The sequence below is a fragment of the Acomys russatus genome, chromosome 7 (assembly GCF_903995435.1).
Source record: "Acomys russatus chromosome 7, mAcoRus1.1, whole genome shotgun sequence".
NCBI lineage: Eukaryota > Metazoa > Chordata > Mammalia > Rodentia > Muridae > Acomys > Acomys russatus.
The window spans coordinates 4,780,480-4,806,043 of record NC_067143.1 but is presented as its reverse complement, the minus strand read 5'-3'; the positions used below and the strand labels follow the sequence as shown (position 1 = coordinate 4,806,043).

General features: G+C 55.5%; 3 protein-coding genes across 3 annotated transcripts; 2 read left to right on the top strand and 1 right to left on the bottom strand.

Annotated features, from left to right (window-relative positions):
• The first annotated feature begins 2,592 nt into the window (after positions 1 to 2,592).
• On the top strand, positions 2,593 to 13,957 carry Scaf1 (SR-related CTD associated factor 1). Its single transcript, XM_051148503.1, is given in 11 exon segments — positions 2,593 to 2,870; positions 3,057 to 3,114; positions 3,544 to 3,641; positions 3,914 to 4,014; positions 4,100 to 4,215; positions 7,718 to 7,881; positions 7,883 to 10,394; positions 10,902 to 10,984; positions 11,202 to 11,420; positions 13,381 to 13,509; positions 13,636 to 13,957. Coding segments are annotated over 11 exon segments (3,942 nt in total). The 5' UTR covers positions 2,593 to 2,600; the 3' UTR covers positions 13,828 to 13,957.
• Positions 13,958 to 14,676: 719 nt separating this feature from the next.
• Irf3 (interferon regulatory factor 3) lies at positions 14,677 to 18,667 on the bottom strand. Its single transcript, XM_051148504.1, has 7 exons — positions 18,140 to 18,667; positions 17,126 to 17,303; positions 16,970 to 17,037; positions 16,669 to 16,834; positions 16,198 to 16,578; positions 15,244 to 15,359; positions 14,677 to 14,900 (listed from the first exon to the last, which is right to left on the bottom strand). Exons 1-7 carry the CDS (start codon positions 18,302 to 18,304, stop codon positions 14,718 to 14,720), a joined length of 1,257 nt encoding a protein of 418 aa, XP_051004461.1. The 5' UTR covers positions 18,305 to 18,667; the 3' UTR covers positions 14,677 to 14,717.
• A 718-nt stretch (positions 18,668 to 19,385) lies between these two features.
• Positions 19,386 to 25,564, top strand: Bcl2l12 (BCL2 like 12). The gene is made up of 7 exons (XM_051148497.1): positions 19,386 to 19,532; positions 20,026 to 20,140; positions 20,333 to 20,475; positions 21,957 to 22,043; positions 22,130 to 22,221; positions 23,498 to 23,785; positions 25,346 to 25,564. The coding sequence occupies exons 2-7, from the start codon at positions 20,034 to 20,036 to the stop codon at positions 25,394 to 25,396; spliced, it is 768 nt and encodes a 255-aa protein (XP_051004454.1). The 5' UTR covers positions 19,386 to 19,532; positions 20,026 to 20,033; the 3' UTR covers positions 25,397 to 25,564.

Here is a 25,564-nt window from a genome sequence, read left to right as displayed (position 1 = left end):
TGTGGACTACGTCTCCCGGCGTACAGCGCGCGCACTCCGCCTCCACGCCACGCGTTGATTTCTGGGAAACCGAGTCCGCCCCCTGTCTCTTTGGCGTTTTGGAAACCCAGCTGGGTACTTGAAATCCCGGCAAGCTTGGCGGCAATTTGGCCCCGCCCCTCCCCAGCTCAGCTCTCGAGCCCCGCCCCAGTCCGCCCCGCCCCGCGCCGGGGCCGGAGCCGCAGCCCGAGCGGCGGGGTAAGATGGCGGCGGCGGTCCGGGCCGCGGGGCTCGGGCCTAGCGGGGTGGGCGGGGCGGAGTCGGGTCACTAGTGGTCTCCGAGTGTCGCCCGTACGCCACGGGGCCTGGAGAGCATAGCGTGGCAGCCTCGGACCCGGCAGCGGCGGCCAAGGCAGTCGCTGAGTAGGGGCCCTTCTTAGGGCCCGGGACGCGCCCGGGGGTGCCAGAGGGCGTCCATAGGGCCTGGACCGCGCCTATGCCCCCCTACATCGCATTGCTAAACCCGGACATGTCTGCAGGCGCTGTAGATGGTTTTTATGTGCAACCGTAGGTTAGAGTCTGTTGAGAGGCGTTTGGGGCCATCTTGAGATCTTGATGTGTGTCCCAGGAGTGCAGGGGTCTGCAGAGCCACCTAGATCACCGGGATATGTCTGTTAGGGCTGGGAAGTGTCTACCGGTGATGGCCTCTGCATTCGCCTCATCTACGTGCATCCGGGACCATTTATGAGGCCTGGAAGCTCTCTTCAAGGACTAGGAAGTATTGAGGGCCACCTGGAAGAAAGAGATGTGTTCCCACCCAAGGAGAGGGAAGCAAGCATTGTGATGTGCCCCGTGGCATAAACGGGTCTCTAAGGTCTGGGAAGTGTTTGATGTGGGTGACTGGGTGAGAGGGGTGGGGTGGGGCAGTTAGAAGGAACTGGAGTCATCCAGTGATTGCAGGAATCCAGTCTGTGCCTTGGAGCAAATTCAAGTGCTTTTTGGGACTAGATAAATGTGTAGAGAGTAAGACAATAGAAAGTGCTGCGCATTTTACCCAGCTCAGATGTACTTGCCCTTCAGAAAGTACTTAAAAAGAAAATGGCTTTAAACAAAAAAGAGCCTGTGTTGCCCTAGTGCTGAGGAGTTAGAATCAGCTGGTGCATGCCTGAGGGTTTGAAGCGCAGTCTAGACTCATCTACTGCCGTGCTCTACAACTTGACCTTGATAGGAAGGAGAAAATACATTGTTCCATGAGAGTCCGTGCACGCCAACATACGCATTTTCCTAACACAACTCCACTCCTGTAAGTGGGTATTCCCATTTGAAACTTGGGAAGTATTTTTCATTCTGTTTTATGTACTTTGTGTAATGAGCTATTTGTGAAAGCACTAAATTGCTCTCAGGACCCTGTAGTTGAGGGATCACTGATCTCCCATGGTCTGCTCTGCAGAGACTTATAATGTCTGTGGTTTGGAGGGGCGGGGGAAATCTCCAAATCTGCAGCCAGGAGCTTCAGACTCAGTTTCTTGTATGTGACAGTCACGGCACTGGATGGCATGCGGATGCCAGACAGTGTGAGAAAGCAGTTCCGGAGTTGGGAGCTGTTGATACGCATTGCTTAGCCTTGAGGAACTTGGATATGGTAGATGGGCTGTCAGAGGAGGGTACATCTGTGGGGATTAGGAAGGAAGCTTTAGATTTGCAGAGCTGGAGCTGGGAGGCTGCCTGGATGTGGAGGTCAGGGCATAGGCTCTGAGTAGGACTGAGACCAGATCTTGCATGTTTTCCTTGCGGATGCACAACCAGGGAAGCCTGATCTAAGTGCTAACGATCACAATTACAATTATTGCTAAGGTGTATCTAGCCATTTGTGTGTGCAAATGAATGTGATGTTACTATTTTGCCGTTTTCAGATAAGCACAGGTGTGGTTTTGGAAGCCCAGAGCTTCTAGGAATTCCAAGATTAGGTATTTTCAGAGTAGCAGGTTTCAGCTGTGGGGAGGTTTACAGCTGTGATGTTCATAGTTTCTGAAGCCTCAATCAAGACATCCGCCAGTCTGAAGGATGCTCTTTCAAGTACCTGACACTGGGCACTCAAAGCTCAGAATTCCCGTGACATCACCGAGGCTTTGGCCATGCTTCCACGGGACAGGCAGCTGGGTGATAGGCAAGTGTCCCAACGGGGCTGGGAGGACAGCATGCCTTTCTGAAATTTGGCATTTTTTGTTTTTAAAGTGGTGTGGTGGTTGTGTAGATCATGCTGCCATGGTTCTGTGTCATGGCTATAAGTAAAATTTTTTGGTTCCTTGCCGTGGAGGGCGATGGATGCTGTGTGGCGCTATGGTGCCTAGTTACAGAGTACCCCTGAGCATGTCGGCGCGCTCCTTACTGTGGGGAAGGTGGGTTTCTGAGACCGAAGCACGCTTTTAAAATCCTGACACCCAAAGTCAGGGTTGAGCTGACATCCGTTTGACTGCGTTGGGGAGTTGGAGGTTTGACTGGGAGCTTTGGGAAGAAGCTTTGGGCAGCGGAGGGCCCGATGCTGGAGCAGGCGCCCGGGGAGGCTTCCATTGACAGGGGGTGGGGGGGGGGGGGAGCCGAAGTCCAGAAGAATGACCAGAATGGCTCTAGTCCCTGCAGGTCATCAGGAGCGAGGTGGAGGAGGGGCACTAAAGGAGGATGCTGCCACGGAGACAGCAGTGGAGGCCCCGAGGTCTTCGTCACCTCTGTCCCTGCCTACCTCAGCCTTCCCTCCAAACTGTTGTCCTCAACCCCAGGTGACCATGGAGGAAGAAGATGAGTCTCGAGGTAAAACAGAAGAGTCCGGAGAGGAGCGGGGAGACGGTCCACCCGACAGAGATCCTGCCCTTTCTCCTTCTGCCTTTATCCTGGTAAGACAGCTATGGGCAGTGGGGCCTGCGGCCTAGGTCCCAATGCTCTGGAGTAGGGGCTGAGGGTCCATGCCCTGGCCCTCAGGAAGAATCGGCTTCTGGCTGTGGGTTGCCTGGAACATGCCTTCTAAACAGCCAAGGTTCTGGAGATCTCCACCCTGATGTTTTACTTTTCCCCTTTCCCAGCGGGCTATTCAGCAGGCTGTGGGAAGCTCCCTGCAGGGGGACCTGCCTAATGATAAAGGTATGATGATGTCTCTACCCCTCCGCTAGGTTTTGTGTCTTCATTTTTTTCTGAGGTGTCCTGAATGCTACCCTTGTGCTCGGGTCAGGAGTGTCCAGGGGAAGGCCCTCTGGTTGTCAGGGGACCAGCTGACGTGCAGTGCAGCATAAGGGCATGGCGTCATGAGACCCAGTGTGGCCTTAGGGTTGTCAGCGGGGTAATAGGACACTTTTGGGAAGCAGGGGCTGTTTAGGCCCAGGGCAGGGCAGGGCTCACAGGCCAGGCCGAGGCGTCCTTCAGTAAGCCAAAGGGTGCAAGCATTGGGGGAGCTCGAGGTCCTGCCTAAGTTGGCAGGTGGTAGGTGCTCTCTCAGCAAACGCTGTCTGCTCCTGGTTCCTGTGTTCTGTGAAGCCCCATGTCAAGTCCTGCCTTGCTTCGATGTCCATCCAGATGGCTCTCGGTGTCGTGGCCTTCGATGGAGGCGCTGCTGCCGGAGTCCACGGTCAGAGCCTCGTCCACAGGAGTCAGGGGGCGCTGACACAGCCGCTGTGAGTAAGGGTGTCCATGGGCCTTCCTGCTGGGGCCTGCAAGACAGAGGAGCTGGGCATCCACACCCTAGGTCTGGGGTGCCTCTAGTGGGCAGTGACGGGAGTCTGGGGACCAGATCCCTGACTAAGCTGGCTCCCAGAGATCATTAAGGATAAGGTTGGTGGATCCCTGAATGTCCTTGGGGGAGATGGGTAGGTTCCTGAGAGGCTAGAACTAGGAAAGTTGTTGGTGTGAGTGTTCACAGAACAGAGCCCAGCGTGGCTTCTTTCAGGTATTGGACACAGCCGCAGATAGCTTCCTTGTGGGGCTGGTGAGCATCCTGGATCCCCCGGACACTTGGGTTCCCAGCCGCCTGGACCTGCGACCTGGCGAGTAAGAACCTGGGCAGCTGAAGGTGGGGTGACCCTCGCCTGAGACTGAGGTCGCTGCTCTGCTCACCGTTTCCTCTGCCTTGCAGAAGTGAGGACATGCTAGAGCTGGTGGCTGAGGTCCGCATCGGTGACAGGGACCCCATGCCTCTACCTGTGCCCAGTCTGCTGCCCCGCCTCAGGGCCTGGAGGACAGGAAAGACAGGTATGTGGGGCTACACTGTGTTGGGTGGGTGGTCTTGGAATTGTATGGAAGTCAGCTGTATTTATGTGTTTGTTCATGGGGCTGGGTACTGGACTGGGGGGCCTCACACATATGAACTCGCATTCCGCCACCAAGCTAAGTCCCTCACTCCCTCACTTAAGCTATTCCTAGTGAAGGTCGTAAGGACGGTCATGATATTAGGTACAGATTCATGTGTGTACTCGGGAACGAGAGCACAGTGGGGGTCACAGGAGCAAGGAGCATGCTGGGAACCAGAGCTGACTGGTGGTGCCTTTGAACTGGGGATTCATCTCCTAGCAGGGGAGTCCTCACTAGCTCCATTGGTGGGCCTGGTGACCGGCTAGAGTCTTGAGTGGAAAGGCAGATATTTGGTTCTGTGCTGTGGTGGTGTGGGATAGAATCTGCTCCCAATGGTGCTCCTTGTGGGTGCTCAGGGACCTCCGCACATCAGCAGGTGGTCCCACTCCAGCTCCCCGGACACCCAGGGTCGGGTTCTAACTCAGGCAGGACCTGCGCCCCGGCGGGGACCTCCCTCTGTGTGTGTGTGTGCATTTAGAGTGGAGAAGGGGGCAGGGCCTGGGCTTGCCTTGGGTCTTCGGCAGCTGTCAGTCCCAGTGCCTTGAAGAGCATGGCTTGTGACCCCCTCTGGGGCGGGTCACAGTCACTTTGTCCCTTCTCAGCTGTAAGTCCACGTATGCACTGTGCACAGGGGACAGGATGCCTAGCTCCCATAACCCCCTTAGAGGCCAGCAGAGGGTTTGACTCTTATCCTAAAGCCTGAGGGTGAGGCCCTGTGAGCGCAGCCTCGACTGTCTCACATACCTGGTAGGCTGCCGGAGAGCATCCCTGGAGCCCAGAAGCTCAAGATGAATCTGGACAACACAGGAGCACTTGACTCCACACTGAAGCCCCAGGGCTGAGAGGCTGCGCTTCCCAATAGAACTTGTGTACACAGCAAATGGCTGAGTCAGCTCCTGGCTGGGATCAACGGTTAGCCAGTTGTTCTCATAGGGACTCTGAAATTATGTTGTGGTTTTGTTGTTTTTACTTATTTATCTTGAGGTGGGGTCTTGCTCTGTTGCCCAGGCTGGCCTGGAATTTGTGGCAGCCTCCTGCCCTCCCTCCCTTTGTGGTTCTGTTTGTTTGTTTGTTTTGGTTTTTTGAGACAGGGTTTCTCTGTGTAGCCTTGGCTGTCCGAGACTTACTTTGTAGACCAGGCTGGCCTCGAACTCACAGTGATCTGCCTGCCTCTGCCTCCCGAGTGCTGGGATTAAAGTGGTTCTGTTTTAAATCAAATGTTGGGAATGGAGTAGTTAGTTGTATTGCTCAGGCTGTCCGTGGGCCTGAGCTCAGGAACTCTCGCTTCTGCCTCCCCAACTGCTCATGGTTCTTTGTAGTTTTTACACTTGACTGACAAGTCTGTTTTCCTTATTTTTAAAAAATTCATGTTTGTAGGGGGTGGCATGCACATGCCACAGCGGTGTCTGGAAGTCATAGGTCGACTCTCAGGAGTGCGTTCTCCCGTCTGCTGTGTGGGTTCCAGGGATCTAAGTCACGTCGTCAGATTTGGTGGCAACTGACTCTATTCACTGTGGTGTCTTCTTGCTGCCGTTTCCCTCCATCTCTCTGCCTGCCTGCCTATCTATTATCTATCATCTATCTGTCTATCTGTCATCTATCATCTATCTATTTATCTATCATCTATTTATTATCTTACCTATCGTCTGTCTATCTATCTATCTATCTATCTATCTATCTATCTATCGTCTATCTATCTGTAGTTTTTGTTGCTCTGGGCCTCCATTTTGCTGTTCTGAGGCGGCTCTTGCTTTGCATTCGCTCTGGCCTTAAGCCCCTCCTGCTCCCATCAAGAGTGCTGGAACTGTAGGTGTGTGCCGTGACACCTGGCTCTTGTTTTTCCAGTTGGGGGGAAATCTCATCACATCACCCATAGCCTCACACTGCTGTGCTGGAGTGATCCCCTGCCTCAGTCTCCTGAATAGTAGAGGCTACAGGTGTGTGCCATCATGTCAGCCCCAGCAGTTTGTTTGTTTGCTTGCTTTTGTTTTCTGAGACAGGGTTTCTCTGTGTAGCCCTGGCTGTCCTGGACTCACTTTGTAGACCAAGCTGGCCTCTAACTCACAGTGATCCACCTGCCTCTGCCTCCCGAGTGCTGGGATTACAGGTGTGGACCACCACATCTGGCTTACATGGTTTTGTTTGTTAGTCTTTAAAATTTTCTGTTTGTTTCCTTTTGGAAAAAGAACCCAGTAGTCACCCGTGATCTTCTCCTCTACCAAAATTACTTGCCTTCTAGTTTTTCCAGACACTGTATGTGGCCTGTGTTGTAATGACAAAAGGGAACAGGGACTAGGCACTCTTACTCCAAGTATGTCATGGACACCCATCTGGGCTCTGGACAGGAACCCGGTGGGCACCAGTGACCTGTCATTCCTCCCCTTCCCTAGGGGGGGTCCCTGGCACCCCTGGAACTGACCCTGACACAAAATCAGGAAACAGGAGTTTTAGGAAGGGAGCAGATTCTTTTGTTTTGTTTTGTTTTTCAAGACAGAGTCTCTCTGTGTAGTCTTGGCTGTACTGGACTCGCGTTGTAGACCAGGCTGGCCTCAAACTTACAACGATCCACTTGCCTCTGCCTCCCTGAGTGCTGGGATTACAGGTGTGCGCCACCACCACCCCCGTCAAGGAGCAGATTCTCATTCTGTGACGGAATCTGAAGCAGGCTGGGCGAGCCATGGGCTGTGGTCACATGACTAGAGAGCGCTGTGCCCTGGGTCTAGATGAGGAGCTGGCACTGCCCTCCCTGGCCATGCTGGCTGCGGTCTTTGTTCCTGTGCTGCACACATCATCTGAGTCTACGTTCAGCCCTTGGCGCAGTGGGTGTGAGGGAGCAATCCAGGGAGACGTGCAGAATCTGGCCTTTGAGAAGGGACACCTATTGCTGGTGTCCCTGTGGGTTAGTGGCTCTTGCTTCTCAGCCCTTGGGTACGGGTTGAGAGCAAAACTTTAGAAGGACATTCTTATTTTTCCGGGCCCCTACCTCTGTCATTTCATGGTCCAAGCTGCCTCTTCTCCACAAAGCAGGTTCACCTCCTGTAGGAGGCAGCTGCCTCTTCTGTCCTGTGGGGACGTCACTGCCATTGGTCAAGGCCAGCCTGTGGTGTGGGAGATTAAAGTAGGTGCTCCCTCCGGGCTCAAGTGTGGACTCTGACCGCTGGCAGCTGTGCTCATTAGGCCCCTGAGCCATGTACCCCAGCCCTTGACGTCACCACTGACCTTCGTCTCTGCTCCTTACTCGTGTGGTATCAATGGGTCGATTTACTGGAGATGTGACCACTTTACCACCTTTGTGTGCTCTGCCTCTGGTGCAGGCATGGCACCTGCTTGTCTGCAGCCTCTGCACTGAGAGAGAGCAGCAGGGTGTCACTGACTGTGACTCTGTCTACCCTGTTCTCTGCAGTTTCTCCACAGTCCCACGCTTCTCGACCTGCCTGTGCCCGGCAGCTCCTCACCTTGGGCACAGGGGATGGAGGGCCTGCCCCGCCACCTGCTCCCTCCTCTGCCTCCTCCTCGCCTTCCCCTTCCCCATCCTCATCTTCTCCTTCTCCTCCGCCTCCTCCTCCACCCCCCGCCACCCCCTGCTCTGCCTGCCCCCCGGTTTGACATCTATGACCCCTTCCACCCCACCGACGAGGCCTATTCCCCACCACCAGCCCCTGAGCAAAAATATGACCCCTTCGAGCCCACGGGCTCTAACCCCAGCTCATCAGCGGGGACCCCCTCACCAGAGGAGGAGGAGGAAGAGGAGGAAGAGGAGGAGGAAGGTCTGTCACAGAGCATCAGCCGCATCTCAGAGACCCTGGCGGGCATCTACGATGACAACAGCTTGAGCCAGGACTTCCCAGGTGATGAAAGCCCCCACCGGGAACCCCCAACCCCTCAGACGCTAGGACCCCCAGGGACGCCACCACAGGCCGACTCCACGCGGGCCGAAGGGGCCCCGCGCCGCAGGGTCTTTGTAGTGGGACCGGAGGCTGAGGCCTGTCTTGAGGGCAAGGTATCGGTGGAAGTAGTGACAGCCGGTGGACCAGCGCTGCCCCTGCCACCACTACCTGCGACTGATCCGGAGATAGAGGAGGGTGAGATTGTGCAGCCTGAGGAGGAGCCCAGGGTGGCAGTGTCATTGTTCCGCTCTGCCCGCCCTCGTCAGCCTCCTGCCTCAGTAGCCACCCTTGCTTCAGTGGCCGCCCCCGCTGCACCCCCAGCCTCTGCTCCGCGTGCCCCCGAGGGCGATGATTTCCTGTCGCTGCATGCTGACTCTGATGGCGAGGGAGCGCTGCAGGTGGACCTGGGTGAGCCACCCGCACCGCCTGCGGCTGACGCGCGCTGGGGCAGCTTGGACCTGCGCCGCAAAATCCTAACACAGCGCCGGGAGCGCTACCGGCAGCGCTCCGCCTCGCCGGGCCCTCCACCTGCGCGCAAGAAGGCGCGCCGTGAGCGTCAGCGCAGCGGGGACCCAGCGCCACCCGACTCGCCCACCTGGGATGCCAAGAAGCATCGCTCACGTGAGCGCAAGGTTGGCTCCCATTCCACTGCCCGCCGTCGCTCGCGTTCCCGCTCCCGTTCCCGCCGCCGGTCCCGTTCCCGCAGCGCAGACCGCAGACGAGGGGGCCACCGCTCTCGCTCCCGGGAGAAGCGCAGGCGCCGGCGGCGCTCAGCCTCACCACCTCCAGCAGCATCCTCGTCTTCATCCTCGAGACGTGAGCGGCACCGCGGCAAGCGTCGGGAGGGTGGCAAGAAGAAAAAAAAGCGATCTCGGTCGCGGGCAGAGAAACGGTCTGGGGATTTGGAGAAGCTGCCCGCACCTGTGCCTGCCTCAGGCTCTGACCGTGACAGCCGGCGCCGTGGGGCCGTGCCACCCTCTATCCAGGACCTCACGGACCACGACCTGTTTGCCATCAAACGGACCATCACGGTGGGTCGCCCGGACAAGGCAGAGCCCCGGGCACCTTCGCCAGCACCTGCTGTGTCTCCGAAGCGGGAGGTGCTGTACGACTCTGAGGGTCTCAGTGCTGATGACCGGGGTGGCAAGAGCGGCAAGGACCGACGGCGCTCAGGGGCTGCGTCCTCGTCCTCGTCCTCAAGGGAGAAAGGGTCCCGACGGAAGGCCCTCGATGGGGGCGACCGGGGCAGAGATAGGGACAGGTCATCCAAGAAGATGCGGCCGCCTAAGGACTTGGCGTCTGGCCCAGGGCCACTGCCCAAAGCCCCGTTAAGCAGCGGCTCCTCATCCTCATCGTCATCCTGCTCTTCCCGCAAAGTGAAACTGCAATCCAAGGTGGCCGTGCTCATCCGAGAGGGCGTCAGCAGCACCACCCCTGCCAAGGATTCCTCATCTTCGGGCCTGGGCTCCATTGGGGTCAAGTTTAGCCGCGACCGTGAGAGCCGCTCGCCGTTCCTCAAGCCGGACGAGCGGGCTCCTGCAGAAGTGGCCAAGGTGGCTCCGGGCAGCACCAAGCCCAAAAAGACCAAGGCCAAGGTCAAGGCCGGGGCCAAGAAAGCCAAGGGGACCAAGGGAAAGACCAAGCCGTCGAAGACCAGGAAGAAGATCCGCAGTGGAGGTAGCAGCACAGCCAGCGGTGGGCCTGGTTCACTGAAGAAGTCCAAGGCTGACAGCTGCAGCCAGGCAGCCAGCGCCAAGGGGACAGAGGAAACATCATGGTCTGGGGAGGAACGGACCACCAAGGCCCCCAGTACTCCACCACCTAAGGTAGCCCCACCTCCACCCGTGCTCACCCCGGACTCCCAGACTGTGGATAGCAGCTGCAAGACCCCTGAAGTCTCCTTCCTGCCAGAGGAAGCCAGTGAGGACACTGGGGTCCGAGGAGGGGCAGAGGAGGAGGAAGAAGAGGAAGAAGAAGAGGAGGAAGAAGAGGAGCAGCAGCCTGCCACTACCACAGCCACCAGCACCGCTGCAGCTGCCCCAAGCACTGCCCCCAGTGCGGGATCTACAGCTGGAGACTCTGGCGCAGAGGATGGGCCAGCTGCTAGGGTCTCCCAGCTGCCAACGCTCCCCCCACCCATGCCCTGGAACCTGCCCGCTGCTGTGGACTGCACTACCAGTGGTGTCCTCGCCTGTGAGTCTTCCCAAGTGGGGAGAGGGGAAGGTGATGGCTGGAGTGGGGTGGGTGGATAGGGGTGGGTAGCGGAGCAGGGCAGGCTCTAGTCCAGCGCCAGCATACAGGAGCTGAGCTGTCGATCGGAGGAATACCTAGTGACTAGCACAGATTGCTCCAGGCAGAACTGGCTAGAACAGAGGACCAATGGGGTCCGTGAACAGAGTGTCTTCCTGCTGAGGGGGGACTCGGGGTGGGTCAGGAGGCAGCTGTTACTCGAGCCATCTCCATGCTGTGTCCTAGTTCTCCTTGGCACTGCTGCACATACCCTTGAGTTGAGTTGTAAGAGCATTGGTGTGGGGGAGCGTCTGCGGTGATTGTCAGTGAATGAGGGCCTTTCCTGTTCTGGGTCTCGAGGCTTTATACCCTGTGCTGGGTCAGGTGAAGGACCTGGCAGCATCAGCGGTAGGTAGGGCTTGCTACTCATCCCGACACGTGCATTGATGGCCATACCTCTGTCCTTTGCAGTGACTGCACTGCTATTCAAGATGGAGGAAGCCAACCTGGCCAGCCGAGCAAAGGCCCAGGAGCTGATCCAGGCCACCAACCAGGTGGGCTCCCATGGGGAAGAGTCCCCGCAGCCCCTTCTTTTGTCCATTGCCTCGGGGTAGGAGAGGAACTACAACTCCCAGCAGGCCTTAGGGCAAGGTATTGGCCGGAAGAGGAGCCTATTGCTCTATACCATTGGGAAATTTGAGGGAAGAGAGGGGGTACGAAGCCCCCTCTTCCCTTCCACCTCCCTTGGCTCATCATGCTCTCTTCTCACAGATCCTCAGCCATCGGAAGCCACCCTCCACTCTGGGGGTGACCCCAGCTCCCGTACCCACTTCCTTGGGTCTGCCCCCAGGCCCCTCCAGCTATCTGCTTCCTGGCAGCCTCCCCATAGGGGGCTGTGGCTCTACCCCTCCTACCCCCACTGGGCTGGCCCCTGCATCTGACAAGAGAGAGGGCAGCAGCAGCTCAGAGGGACGTGGGGACACTGACAAGGTGAGATGGACTTGGAGAGTCAAAGGGCTAGGTGAATGGGGCGAGTGTGCGGTACTGGGAAGGCACAACAGGAAACCAGAGCGGAGATGCAGCTCAGCACCGAGTGCTTGCCCGGCATGCCTGAAGCACTGGGAGTCATCCTCAGTTAAAACATTTAGGGTTAGGCTGGGTGTGGTGGCGCGTGCCTTTAATCCCAGTGCTTGGGAGGCAGAGGCAGGAGTATCTCTGTGAGTTCAAAGCCAGCTTGTTCTACAAAGTGAGTCCAGGACAGCCAGGGCTGCACAGAGAAACCCTGTCTCAAAAAACAAAACAAAAACCAAATTTATAGTTTGTATATGTATACATGTGTGAAGAAGCACCCCCTTTAATGTACCTCTCACTTGCTCCCCACCTTTATGTAACTGGGAGATGTAGGTGGTTTTTTCTTAAAAAGTCAAGAACTTAGGGCTCAGCTTGCCATTTGGACTCAGGCCTGTAGCCAAGGCATGTGAGGCCTGGTAATGAGGCCATCCCCTGCTTGAGCGAGGCCCCGCAGGCAGAGTCCCATCTAGATGGGCTGCCTGTTGTTGTTGTTGTTGTTGTTGTTGTTTTTTTTTTTTTTGTGGTTTTTCGAGACAAGGTTTCTCTGTGTAGCCTTAGCTATCCTAGACTTGCCGGGCGTGGTGGCGCATGCCTTTAATCCCAGCACTCGGGAGGCAGAGGCAGGCAGATCACTGTGAGTTCGAGGCCAGTCTGGTCTACAAAGTGAGCCCAGGATGGCCAAGGCTACACAGAGAAACCCTGTCTCGAAAAAACAAAACAAAAAAAAAAATAGATGGGTTGCCTGGCCGTGGTCCAGGCAGCACTTGTGAGGCACACCCACTGCCTGCACTGGAAGCAGGTGGCTCAGCTCACAGAGCCCCTGGTTGGTGCACATTCCATGCTGTGCCAGCCAGGCCTCTAGGCTGTTTGTCTTGTCGTGGCAAATGTGTTACAAAGTGGCAGGCAGCCCCTCTTCTCACTGTTGTCTCAGAGTCTCATGGCCCACAGAGCTGGGACTGGCTCTCCCTGTAGCCAGGACATGTGTGTCTGTCACCACAGCAGGCGTGTTGTGGTGCCCTCACTTCCCCAGGGTCCATTTGCCTCCACTCGTCTTGCTGTGGGACCAGGCTCTATCCCTGTCTCTATGCACTTGCTTTGGGAAAGCAGCTCTACCTCTGGTCATGGACACTGGGCTTTCCCAGGAAGCTCAGCCTCCCAGCACAGCTCCCCTTCATGATGGTGTCCCATTTTATGTCACTGGGCTCCCTGTGATGCTGTTTACCTTAGCAGCCTGAGCCACCTGGGCCTCACCGCTCAGCCTGTCGTATGCTTCTGCCCAAGTTCAGGCGACCTGGCCCAGAGCAGAGCATGAGCGGCCAGGCTGGGTACTCTGCCACTGAGAAGGTCAGTGTAAGTCAGTGTAAGCCTGTAAGGTCTGCTTAGGAAGAGTGTGTGCCAGCTCGGAGCTCAGACACTTCTCACCCTACTACTTGAGGCAGAAGATTTAAAAGTTGCGGCAAGAGTGGGTTAACTGAACGGGGCAAGGTGGCGCACACCTTTAATCCAGCACTCAGGAGGCAGAGGCTGGCGGATTTCTGAGCTTCAGGCTAACCTGGTCTACAAAGTGAGTCCAGGACATCCAGGGCTGTTAACACAGAGAAACCCTGTCTTGAAAAACAAACAAAAAGAACGGGCAACTTAGAGACAACTGTCCAAAAATAACAAGGTAAGCCCTCAGTTCCAGTCCTGCATAAAAGCAACAGTAGTGTTTGACTCCTTTGTCTCCCAGCAGACTGTTGGAACTGGCTAGACCAAAGTGGCTCAGGGTCTAGCCTAGAGGTGTCCACTAGCCTGGGGTAGCTGCAGGGCAGGCCAGGGTGGAGGCGTGCGGCCCTCCCTCCTTGTTTGGTGTTGACTGTCTTTGTCTCACACCCACCAGTATCTGAAGAAGCTACACACACAGGAGCGTGCAGTGGAGGAGGTGAAGTTGGCCATCAAACCATACTACCAGAAGAAAGACATCACCAAGGACGAGTACAAGGACATCCTGAGGAAGGCTGTCCACAAGGTGGGGCAGAGGGGCTGTGGGATGGGGCCCTGGGTCCAGGAGAGGGGTGTAGGGTAGGCCTAGTCATTGAGTCAAGGTTGAGGTGCCCTGGGGCTGCCAGGAACTCAGTTGTTCCTGGATCTGCAGATCTGCCACAGCAAAAGCGGTGAGATCAACCCTGTCAAGGTGAGCAACCTGGTGAGGGCCTACGTCCAGCGCTACCGCTACTTCCGCAAGCACGGTCGCAAGCCGGGGGACCCCCCAGGACCACCTCGGCCACCCAAGGAGCCTGGGCCCCCAGACAAGGGTGGCCCAGGCCTGCCCCTGCCCCCTCTCTGAGACTCCATACCCTGCCCCTGCGCCTCTGAGATTCTGGACATATTTATGGCTCCACTTCCCCACTACACCTCCCACAGTGGGATGATGGGGAGGGTTGCTGTGAGGAAGACGAGACCCCCCCCATGAGCCCCCCCCCCCCGTTGTCCTAGCCCCTCAGCCTGCCCCACAGCCCCAGCCCTTCTGTCATGCCCTTCCAATTTCATTAAAGATGTCATGAAATACAGACGCGAGTAGTAGTACGCCCTCGAAGCAGGTAGATCTGTGAGTTCAAGGACAGCCAGGGCTACAGAGAGACCCTGTCTCCGCCCCACCTCAAAAAAAAATTCATGAAATGCTCTTTTCAGGAGGAAAGAGTTGGGGTGACAGAGGCACCATGAAGGGGGTCACACCAAACCCAGGAATGTGATGGTTGACAGGAGACAGGGCCCAACCTTGAGCAGCAACTGAGCTGTTTTGTATACATCAGAACTATCTCCATTGAGTGACCTCTAGTGCCAGCAGCGCTGTGAGGGCAGTGACTTCAGCCCTGATCCCAGATAGGAGGAGACAGGCTGGCAAGGGCTGTGTAGTGAGCCAGCCTGCACCACTGCAGCTTGCCAGCTGCCAACCATGGCTACTGAAGCCGCCCACAGCCTGGAACAGCTTCCCCGGCTCTGCAGGGAAGACGTTCAGCCCTGGGCCCGGCCCTTGCTTCCTGTGTGACGCTGTCTCCAGGAGAGGTCAGGAGCTGGTGCCTTGGTGCGCCGCCTTGTGGTTCACTCACCGAGCACCAAACCCCAGCTGCAGATGGGAAACCGGGACCCTGTGCAGTTGCCACCAGCCTAGGCTCAGTGTCATGGAGAGGCACGATGGTGGCACAGACTCCTTTATTGGTGGCAGCTGAACAAGGCTCAGGTCTCTCCGGTGGCCTGGAAGTCCATGTCCTCCACCAAGTCCTGGAGGTAGGCCTTGTACTGGTCAGGGGTGAGGGAGATGGGCTGGCTGTTGGAGATGTGCAGGTCCACGGTTTGCAGTGAAGAGGCTCCCCCTTCCCGGGCCATGTCTAACAGCTCCTTGAGACATGTAGGAACAACCTGCAGGGGGCAGGACAAATATCCAGTCAGCTAGGGCCCCCAGCATGACCAGTGTGGAGCCCCACTTAGTCCAGTGCTACTAGGAACTGTAGCCCTGCCCCACCCTCCTAGGAGCTACACGCTTCAAAGGGTGCAAAGACTTGGAGCTGCCAGCTGCAGGGTCTCAAGTCAGAATAAGCTCTGCTGAGACTCCTGGGCTGGAGAACAGCGGCTGCGGAGGCCTGTTCAGTTGCTGTTTCTCAGGAGGTGGTGGGTAGGGCTTCTGGGCGTTTTAGTCCCTGGCTGCTGCAGGTTCCTTCACAAGTGGATCCTCCCATCCCCAGGAGCACAGGACAGCTGGCACCTTGACCATCACAAGCCTCTTGACCCACGGCTGGTCCTGGGGCCACGACTCCCCCACACAGAACCACAGAGTGTAGCGTGGGGACTGTCCACTTCCTTCCATGAAGGCAATCAGATCTGGAACCCAGGAGTCACGTCAGGAAAGAAGGCATGACCCTCTACCCTCCCCATATGCTCAACTTCATGCCTTCCCTGGTAGTGCTCTGCCACCACCCTAGGCACTGCCTATCTGGGAAAGTCCCTGCAGACACAAAGTGACCTCATCCATATCCCCCTCTCTCCTGCAGCACTGTGGAGGTGAGACATTGATCCACTCCACCCCAAAGCCCAGCAGTGAGGATGGTGGGCCCCAGTAGCTCAGGGGCTGCTGGGAAGGCTCCTTAACTGCTCAGGCCGCGCTGTGCTTCTATAACTTGGCACTGTAATGCCAACCTTCGAGGATGCGGGAGGAGGAATGAAAGTTCGAGGCTAGTAGAAGCAACAGGAGTGAGGCCCTGCCTCAGAGAGCTGAAGTAGCTAATACAGATGCAGCTTTAAACTGGGCACCAGGAAGGCCTGGGCTGCAGTGAGATCTTTTCTCAAACCAGCTTTAAAACTGCATCAGCACTTGGCTCCTATGGGTTCTCAGCAGCCTGGCTGGTGGACAGCCCTGGAGGCAGGTGCTAAGGCTCATCACTCCGCAAAACCCTGTTACACGGCAGCCCTCGGGAGCCTTCTTTTCCTGTGATTTGCAGGGCCCTGCCACTGAGCACGCCCCCAGCCCACCACCACTTCTGTGCCCACTATGAAATGGTTCCCAGAGCATCTTAGGCTTGTTAGTGCCTGTGCTACATTAGGTTCAGCAGTGCCAGTCCCCGGACCAGGTGGTACAGGCTGTGTCTTTGCCACAGAGCTTAGTAGCAGGCTCTGAATCCAATCAACCGCCATGCCCTACCAATTCCCATAGGGCACTCACCTGCCACAAAGGGCCTAAGGTCGAACACGCTTCCTTCCTTGTCCTTGGGGACCTCTCCGTCTGGCCCTCGCCCGCTGTCTGGAAGCAGCTCCTCACCCAGAGCCCAGAAGAAATGGGAGTGGCCCAGGCGCTGGGCCCAGAGACACTGCCCTGCCCGCCACAGCGTCAGCCCTTCGCCCAGCCCCTTGAGCACGTGCCTCACATACTTCCTTGCAAGCCTGTCTGTCAGAAACCCCTGAGGGTCTGGCAGGGTGACTGGCTGCCCGGGCAGTGTTCTGGTCTCCGCTGCGGTGCCCACTAGTCGCAGGCCGCCCGGGCAGAAGAGTGTCTGCTGGAAGACTTGGCGGCCCCGATAGAAAGCAGTCACCTCGAACTCCCATTCTGAGTGGTGGTGTGAGAGGGGAGAGAAGAGGACCAGGGTGAGGACTGCTGTCCCTGCGCAGCCCCTCTAACCCTGCATCTGGCACTCACGTTCCTCAGCCAGCAGCTGCCTCAGTGGATTTTCCTGGGGTTCTGGGTTTAGAAAGCTGTCCAAATTGGGGCTTGGCAGTAGTTGAGGGTAGTCAGGCGCAACAGCCAGGCCTGAGGAGCCCTCAGGTCCCAAGGCCATGTCATCTAGTAATTCCAGGAGGTCTTCCTGGAGGAGGAAAGAGCCAACAGCCTGAGACAAGAGGGTAGCAGACTGGTGAAGGAATGGAGGTCCAGGGTAAGGGCTGGGGACGGGGAGGAAGGCATGGCTGAACGCCAGGACACAGGACAGGTGTACCCTCACCTGGGGGTCAGACGGACTGCTTTTGCCATTGGTATCAGGAGAGGTGTCTAGATGTACAAAATCCCTTGCTCCTGGCCAGAGTGGAGGCGGGCATAGTGAGTGGCAGAAACCCTCCTGATCCCAAGGTTTTTGTGACCCCCGTGCCAGCCTGCTTACACACACCTGGAGTCACAAACTCATACACTTTATGAGGGTCAAAAGGATCCTTGCTCCGGTCATCAGCTAACCGCAACACTTCTTTCCGGTTCAGGGCTGACCGAAAATTCCTCTTCCAGGTTGATAGGTCTGGCTTATCCTTCCCTGGGGTGTAGGCACCACTGGCTTCCGCCCAGGCCTGACACACCAGTGAGGCCAGGACAGCAGGGAAGATGATTTAGGCTCTGCCCTGGGGTCCTGACACCTCCCGACAGGTTCCTTACTCCGCTGGCTCCTGACCCAGGCTCTCACATTCACAGAGCCCCTCCCTTGCGTCCTGCAGCCTCATCCCTCTCCACCACTTTCTACACCAAAAACTTTTTTTTTTCTTTTTGGCTTTGAAACAGGGTCTCACACACTCTAACCGAAGGTGGGCTCCAACTTGTGACCCTCCTGCCGACACCTCCAGAGTGCTGGGATTACAAACTTGTGCCACCATGTCCACCTGCAAGCCGCCTGTGACCTACTTCACCCCAGGACACCTTCTAGCATTACCACTAGTTTGTGCTATTTTGGCACCTAAACCCCCCCTTTAAGGCAATCTCAACTCTTAAAGTTTAAGGGTTTGAAAACCAAGACCCCTCCCCCCAGTCCCCACTCTCTTGAACAGTGGTTTTCAACCATAAAATTATTTATGGTGCCCTTCGACCATAAAATTATTTTCACTGGTACTTCAGAACTGTAATTTTGCTACCGTTATAATTCGTAATGTAAATATGTTTTCCGATGAAAGGGTCGTTCGACCCACTAGGGGGTCGGGTCTTGTCCCACAGATTGAGAGCCATTGCTGTAGAACTTTGAGAGCTCGAACCTTGCTTTCTGGGTTCTATTACTGGAATCTGCCAATCAATTCCTGTCTATCCCTCCAGGACCATCCCACCTTCATTAGCAAGACCCCGCCCCTGACTAGCTACTCCCGGGAACGCCCCTTCTGAAGCCTTCCAGAGCCCAGGGGTGGGGGCTGGGGAGCAGCACCTGGAAGATGCCAAAGTCAGCCATCTGTGCGTCCTGTCGCAGGCCGTGCTTCCAGGGGATCCGGAACTTCGTACGGCTCTCGTCCAGCCAGGCCACACCTTTCAGCTGCCCCAGGTCCAGCTGCGATACCAGCCAGGGCAAGATCCGCGGTTTCTGGGTTCCCATGCTTCAGCCTGCGCACACAGGCCTGTTCCTGAGCCTGCGTGTCAAAGGGCAAAGGCACCTCCGACCTGCCACAGCACAAACCTTCCTGCCCATCCCATCCAATTCGCCTCCTTCCCATCCGTCCAATTACAATGGGACCCGCTTTCCTACCACAGAGTCTTCTGTAGAAACAAAGGTGTCTTTCCTTTTCTAAATGTAAAGCGCTCTCTATAATTCAAAGTGGGTACCCCACATCCAGGGCTGAGCCCTTTTCTCTAGTCTTTTTAGGGAGACCGTGACTGCTCCCTCACCCACCTCACTCTTGCAGAGAACCCTTACTCATTTTTCGTCTTCTCCCAGGTACCCTCAAGTGCTGTCGCCTCTCTCCAGGCTTGTTCGGTTTTTTTTTTTTTTTTTAATTTTATTATAGTGTTTTTATGGATGTTTTGAGGTTAGGGTCTTAGTATGTAGCACAGGCTAGCCTTGAACTTAGTATGTAAGCCAAGGCTTGTCTTCAACTCACTATGAAACCCAAGCTAGCCGGAGACTCACTATGTGGGCCGGGCTGGCCTCGAATGCCCTTCTGTACTCAAGCTAGCCTCAAACTTACTACTCAGTAGCTCAGGATGGTCTGGAGCTCCTTCCTGAACTCACGCTGGCCTTGAACTTGCAGCAATCTGAGTGCTGACTGCAGGCTTACGTCTTCAGTGCGTGGCCCTCCTGGTTTTCGGTAGCCGAGAGCTCCTGAGCGTCAGGACTGCCTGCCCCATCCTGCGCCCCGAGGCCGCCACCCTCCCGATTCTTCCGTGTTACCTACCGGGGAGGAATCGCGCGCTCTAGGGTGCTGGTGGCAGCACTGGCTTTGGGGCTCCCAGTAGTTCTGAGACTTGCAACGACGCAACACCTCCTCTTTGTCAGCTAAGCCTCCGAGCGCTGGGACTTTCTTCTTTAACGATATTTTGAGATAAAAACAAATTTATCATAATTTAGGTAAGAAACGCAAAGCTAAGAGGGCAGTTCAACACAGCCCAACTCCCTTGATGCCCTTTTTTGGCCTTCCGCCTATAGGCATGCTGGGAACGCCATATGCAAATGAACTGTGACACAAAGCCCCGCCCATTCGACGTTTGGGCGGTTACCAGGCCGGCCCCAGTGCGCAGGCGCGGGAAAGTTGAACTTCGAAGAAAAGTTTATAGAAATTGAGTGAAAGCGTGGGTACTGGCACGACTGAGGCGGAACCCCAAACCAGGTGAGGGGCAGAACCCCGAATCAGGTCAGCTGGGTGCCAGGGAGGGAACCGGGCTACGGGAGCGGCCACAGCCAGTCCTGCCTTGTTGCCGCCCAAACACTCGGGGTCTTCAGTGCCCTTCAGGGGCAAAAATGGAACTACATCTCCCAGCAGGCTGCTCGGTGGAAAAGCAGGGAAAAGGGGCCAGTGATCGCCGCAAAGCCAATTAGGATTAGTAGTTCCTTATTCTCTTAGTTCTTCAATAGCTTGATGAGCGCTTCCTTCAGCATCTACCGCTGTGAGGGAGCTGCATATCTCCTTTCCTGCTTAGCTACCTCCTTTCTTTGACCCAATTATCCAGACCCTTTTTCCTCAGTGGAATCAACTTGTCCCAATGGCTTTCAGCCACCTTCTAGGAGTCTCCCGAGTTCTGGCGCTCTCTTCATTTAAGGAAGGGACTCGGAAGTTTGAGCTTATTGCTGCACTTAGATGCTTCCTCTGTTCTCTCCCTCAGGTGCCTCCATGGCAGGCTCTGAGGAGCTGGGGCTCCGAGAGGACACGCTGAGGGTTCTGGCCGCTTTCCTTAGGCGAGGTGAAGCGGCTGGGTCCCCTGTCCCTACTCCACCGCGGTGAGTGAATTACCCTTCTGCTCCCTCAGGGCCAGCCTTTGAGTAGAAGGTCTTCCTGAGTCCCAGCCTGTCTGCTCCCTTTGGAACTGACCCCATATGCCTGTGGCTCAAGCTTAAAGCCTGATCTTCCTTGAGGGGAAGGGACTGCTTGCTCAGAACCTTTCCGGGTAACTTCGAGGTTCGTGTCCGCAGGAGCCCTGACCAAGAAGAGCCAACAGATTTCCTGAGCCGCCTCCGAAGATGCCTCCCATGTCCCCTGGGGAGAGGAGCCCCTCCCCCGGAGTCCTCTCGGCCCAGCTTCCTGCCCCTCCGCCCCTGCTATGCTTCCGAGCCTGGTAAGAGATTTATCCAGGTCATCTGTGAAACCCTCAGGGCTAGGAGCGCTAGTTCCAAAAATCCAGACAGCACCCATTACAAGGTCAACATAACCGTTTCTGGTCCCTGTTACGCTTGTTTCTAGGGGTTAAGGGCAATGTTGAGGCAGTCACATTTGCTTGAGCTCTGCCACCTCTGTCTTCCTAGTCCTGGAATCACAGGCATGCACCGTAAATTAGAGCTCCAGCTTAGGTTTCTACTGAGCAATGCTGTAGTTGACCAGGGGGAGGTGCTTGGACACCCTCCTTAAGTAATCATCTCTATCCTTTCACAGGTGCTACCCTGCGTCTTAGGGACACCTTCTTTGTAGCCCCAGTACCCCAACACAGGAGGCAGGAGGCACGGAAGAAGGGGGGTCTTTGGACTCGATCGGTGATGATCACCAGACATGAGTGTGGTGGTACATTGAGGCAGTCAACCCTTGGGAGGCTGAGACAGGAGGATTGCCTGGGATTAAGGCCAGCCTGGACTACCAAGAATTGAGCATGAGCCAGGCGTTGTAGCCCTTGCCTTTAATCCCAGCACTTGGGAGGCAGAGGCAAGTGAATCTCTGTGAGTTCGAGGCTAGCCTGGTCTATAAAAATGAATCCAGGTCAGCCAGGGCTATTACACAGAGAAACCTTGTCTCGAAAAACCAAAAAAAAAAAAAAAAAAAAAAAAGCTGAGGATATAGTTGAGACAGTAGAGTGCCTGCCTAGCCTTGTATTCAACTAACAGCACATAAATGCGGCATGATAGTACGTATTAGGAAGTAAAGATGTCCCCCTAAGGCCTGCAAGGGTATTGGGCATGCACTTGGCACAGAGACATAAGTGCAGGCAAAACACCCATATTCATTAAATAAACATACTTTTTTTTTCTAGACAGGGTTTCTCTGTGTAGCCCTGGCTGTCTTGGACTCACTCTGTAGACCAGGCTGGCCTCGAACTCACGGAGATCTACCTGCCTCTGCCTCCTGAAGAATTACTATATTGATTACTCTATTGTTAATCCTCTAAGCTAACGTGGTTTTCCCCCCAATGTACATGCCAGAGATTCTTGCATTTTGCAGCTTTCCCAGATCCTGCCCCTCTTCTAATGTCTCTTGACTCTCTCCCCTGGCTGAATCCCTCACTTCCTCCTCTAACTCCTCCTCCTCTGACTGGCAGGAAGTCCAGCCCTATTCTCTCCTCTGCTCACCAATTGGCTGTAAGCTGCTTTATTGACATATTGGGACAACCAGGGATCAGTGTTTATACAACATTGAGACAGGAGATTCTCAGAACAAAGCTTGCACCCAGATGGGCGTCGGGTGGGGCGGCAGGGTAACAGAAATCAGCACTGGAATTACATAACAGTATGCCTACAGAAATTGTTGCTGTCTGGATAGATGCCTGGGATGGGAGAGGGCTCATAAACATGTTGTTCTGTAGATGCCAGTGTTATTGATTCTTTCCACCAGGTCCAGCCACTTCAGACTTCTATGCCCTGGTTGCCCAGCGCCTGGAACAGTTGGTCCAAGAGCAACTGAAATCTCCGCCCAGCCCAGGTCAGCATCAGAGGAGGCCTAGAGAGTGGTGAGGGTAGGATGGACGCCACGGCCCCTCCCCAGCCCAATTCTCTTCTGCCCACCAGAGTTCCAGGGACCCCCACTCACGGAGAAGGAAGCCCTGCTGAGGAGGCTGGTAGCCTTGCTGGAGGAGGAGGCAGAAGTTATCAACCAAAAGGTGACTAGCCTGTGCTCCGTGCTTCTGAGAGGACACTTGTGGGCTAGGGATCAGAAGATGGAGTGGCATGGTCTTTTGGAGATCGGATGAGGTCCCAGTGCTCCTGTGAACACTGGAATGTCTTTACAGGAGCTTTGGAGCCTCACCACAGTAGGACTTCAAGTCAGTGTCCTTCATGGACCACCAACATGCACCGGGATCTTAGTCAAGAGAAATCACCAGAGGCGTTAGGGAATGGCTCCATGACAGAGCCCTTGGGTAGCATGCTGAGGTCCTTAACTCTGTCCCCCATCACCCTGTCCCCCAAGAAAAAAGAAACAAGCAAACAAACAAAGCAAAAGCAAGAACAGCAAACCAAAGAAGCATCCAGAAACAAGAGCCTGGTAAATGAGTGGCTGTGGGGAGGCATGTGGAAATGGGGTGTAGTATCCGTCCTCTGGAAATAGGAGGCAGGAGGATTGCCACTGGTTCAAAGTTATCCTTGGGTACAGAGAATTCCAGGACAGCCAGAGCCACACAGGGAGATCTTGTTTGGACAAAACAGGGTAGAATATGGCTGCACATCCCTGTAATCCTAGCAGCTGGGAGGCAGCGGCAGGCAGGTCTCTGTGAGTTCAAGGCCAGCCTGGTCTACAACCCTGATTGGCTACAGTAAGGACACAGCTTAGAACATGGAGGGAACGCCTCCTGGAGTGGGTACAGCCTCTGCATTTCCTGGGACCTGGCTTTCAAAGTTGAACCATAATATAACAGCAGGTGTCCAGTAGAGAACAGGGCTTCAGGGACATTGCCCCCGACCCCTACCTTGAGACAGGGCGTCTCTCTGTAACCCTAGTTTTTCTGCCCATTTTGTAGCCTAGGCTGGCCCTGACTATATTGAGATCTGCCTGCCTCTGCCTCCTGAGCGCTGGGGTTAAAGGCGTGCGCCATCACACCTGGCCTCTTAGGGACTTTTATTGAGACAGGGTTTCTCTGTGTAGTCCTAGCGGTCCTGGACTTCCTTTGTAGACCAGGCTGGCCTCAAACTCACAGAGATCCTCCTGCCTCTGCCTCCCAAGTGCTGGGGTTAAGGGCTTGTGCCACCACTCTTAACTAAAGGAGAGTTTACTATTTAGTGCTCAGAATTGTACTTAGCTCTGATTCTAGGTGCCCTTCTTGAAGAAGTCTGCTGGCCAAGGCCAGAGAGGCTGCTTGGGTGCGTAGAAGTTGGTGGTGCTTGAACAACCTGCCCCTCTGGGCTGGTGGCCAGTATCTGACACCGACCTCTGCCCCTCAGCTGGCATCAGACCCCGCTCTACACCGCAAACTGGCCCGCCTGTCAGCCGGCTCTTTCGCCCGCCTTGTGGAACTCTTCTCCAGCCGGGAAGGCAGCTCTTCCTCAAGCTGTACAAGCCCTTCGCTGCCATGTCCAGGGCCCCCACCGCCATCCCCAGAACCACTGGCCCGCCTGGCCCTGGCCATGGAGCTGAGCCGGCGTGTGGCCGGGCTGGGGGGAACCCTGGCCAGCCTCAGCGTGGAACATGTACACAGCTTTGTGCCCTGGATCCAGGCCCATGGGGGCTGGGTAAGTCTCACACACCGTGCCAAGCTTAGGTATCTGTCCAGAGTTCCCAGCTCTTCCATGCATTCCATCATGTGTTTGTTGAGTGCGTGCTGTATGCCAGGCACTGTGCTAATGAGGCTTGATGCCCATCTGGCTTGAACCAACAGTGAGAATATCTCACACAGCTCTCCAGTCCCCTCATCCAACTCGCTATTGGGTGGTTGTGTAGAGCAGAACAGGAATCTTCAGGGATGCATGGGTGGCTTTCTAGTGACCTCGGTCTTCCCAGGTACCCCTGCTTCCTATGTGGAGTATCAACCCATTGAGGTTTTCCCTGGCCTGCTTATTTTTTATTTTGGTTTTGGTTTTTCAAGACAGGGTTTCTCTGTGTAATAGCCCTGGCTGTCCTAGAACTCACTCTGTAGACCAGGCTGGCCTCGAACTCACAGCGATCCACCTGCCTCTGCCTCCCAACTGCAGGGATTACAGTGCTGGGATTAAAGGCGTGTGCCACTACACCTGGCTTCATTTATTATTTTATATACATAAAATAGAAGTAAATCTGCTTGGCATGATGCCATATTTTAATCCCAGGTCTCAGAGGTAGGGAGAGCTCTATGAGGTCAAGGCCAACCTGTTGTATGTAGGGAATTCCAGACTAGCAAGTGCCACATAGCAAGACCCTGGAGGGGTGGTGGTGTAATAAAGGAAGAGAGGGAGAGGAGAAGATGGTACCTGGTAAAAAAGAGGCAGGCTTGTCATCCCGGGTACCAGAGAGGCTAAGGGCAGAGCATTTAGGTTTAAAGCCATCCTGGGCTACAGAGGAGGTTCAACTTAGTGAGATCTCAAAATACGAACCAAAGGAGGTTGGGATATAGTAGACTCAATGGTAGAGTCAAGCACTTCAGGAGAGAAAGAAAAGTATGTTGTAAGGACACAGCCAGGCCTGGGAGGGTCCTTGCTCACCCTGAGATGAAGGCTCTGAGAATACAGACTGTCTGTGCATGGCCCCATCCTGCCCGCTTCTACATAGACCGTGGGGAAGGCCTGGGCGCCAGTCCTAGCAGGAAGGACTCTGGATTTCACTGGTTGGTGAATCTGCAGGTTCTCTCAAGACTTAGTGTGGGTACCAGATTAAAGATGCTGCTGAGAGCATCTGTAGGGCTCATCCTGCATCCCTGGGACAGGGAGGTGAGGAGTGATGGAGTCCAGATTATCCTGGAGAAGAATGTGGAGAGAAAGGATGGACAGCGCTCAGCAGAGAAGCTGCCGGACCTACTTCGTTTAACAGACGACAGGAGAACCGGGCACGGGGAAGTCCTTAGAGCAGAGACTGAGACCACTGAATAGTCACTGAATTCCTGAAGTGCCAGGACTCTGTCTCTCTCAAGGGGTCCATCCCCCAACTCTGGGTCTCTGCTTTCTCCATCGCTCTGTCTTTCTGTCCCTCTTTCTGGGTGTCTGTCTCCGTCTGTCTGGGTCTGAAACTACTCTCCTTGTCTTCCTAAGCCCCGCCATGCTCTTTGAGTGCAGTGATGGCACTGAAGTCCTTGTCAGGTGACGGCTCTCTGTCCTCTGCAGGCAGGCATCCTGGCCGGCTCGCCTGTGGACTTGAACTTACCCTTGGACTGAGCACTGCCCCTGAACCGGCTGCAGGACTGACTGCAGGCTCTGAGGACACTCTTCCTTCAAGGCTGTGGGATTTGGCTGCCCTGCCATTGTTTTTCTTTTTTTGCCAAAAAGACTTTTTAGGAATGTCTCCATATTAAATGCTTTGTTCAACTAGAGCACTAAAGTGTG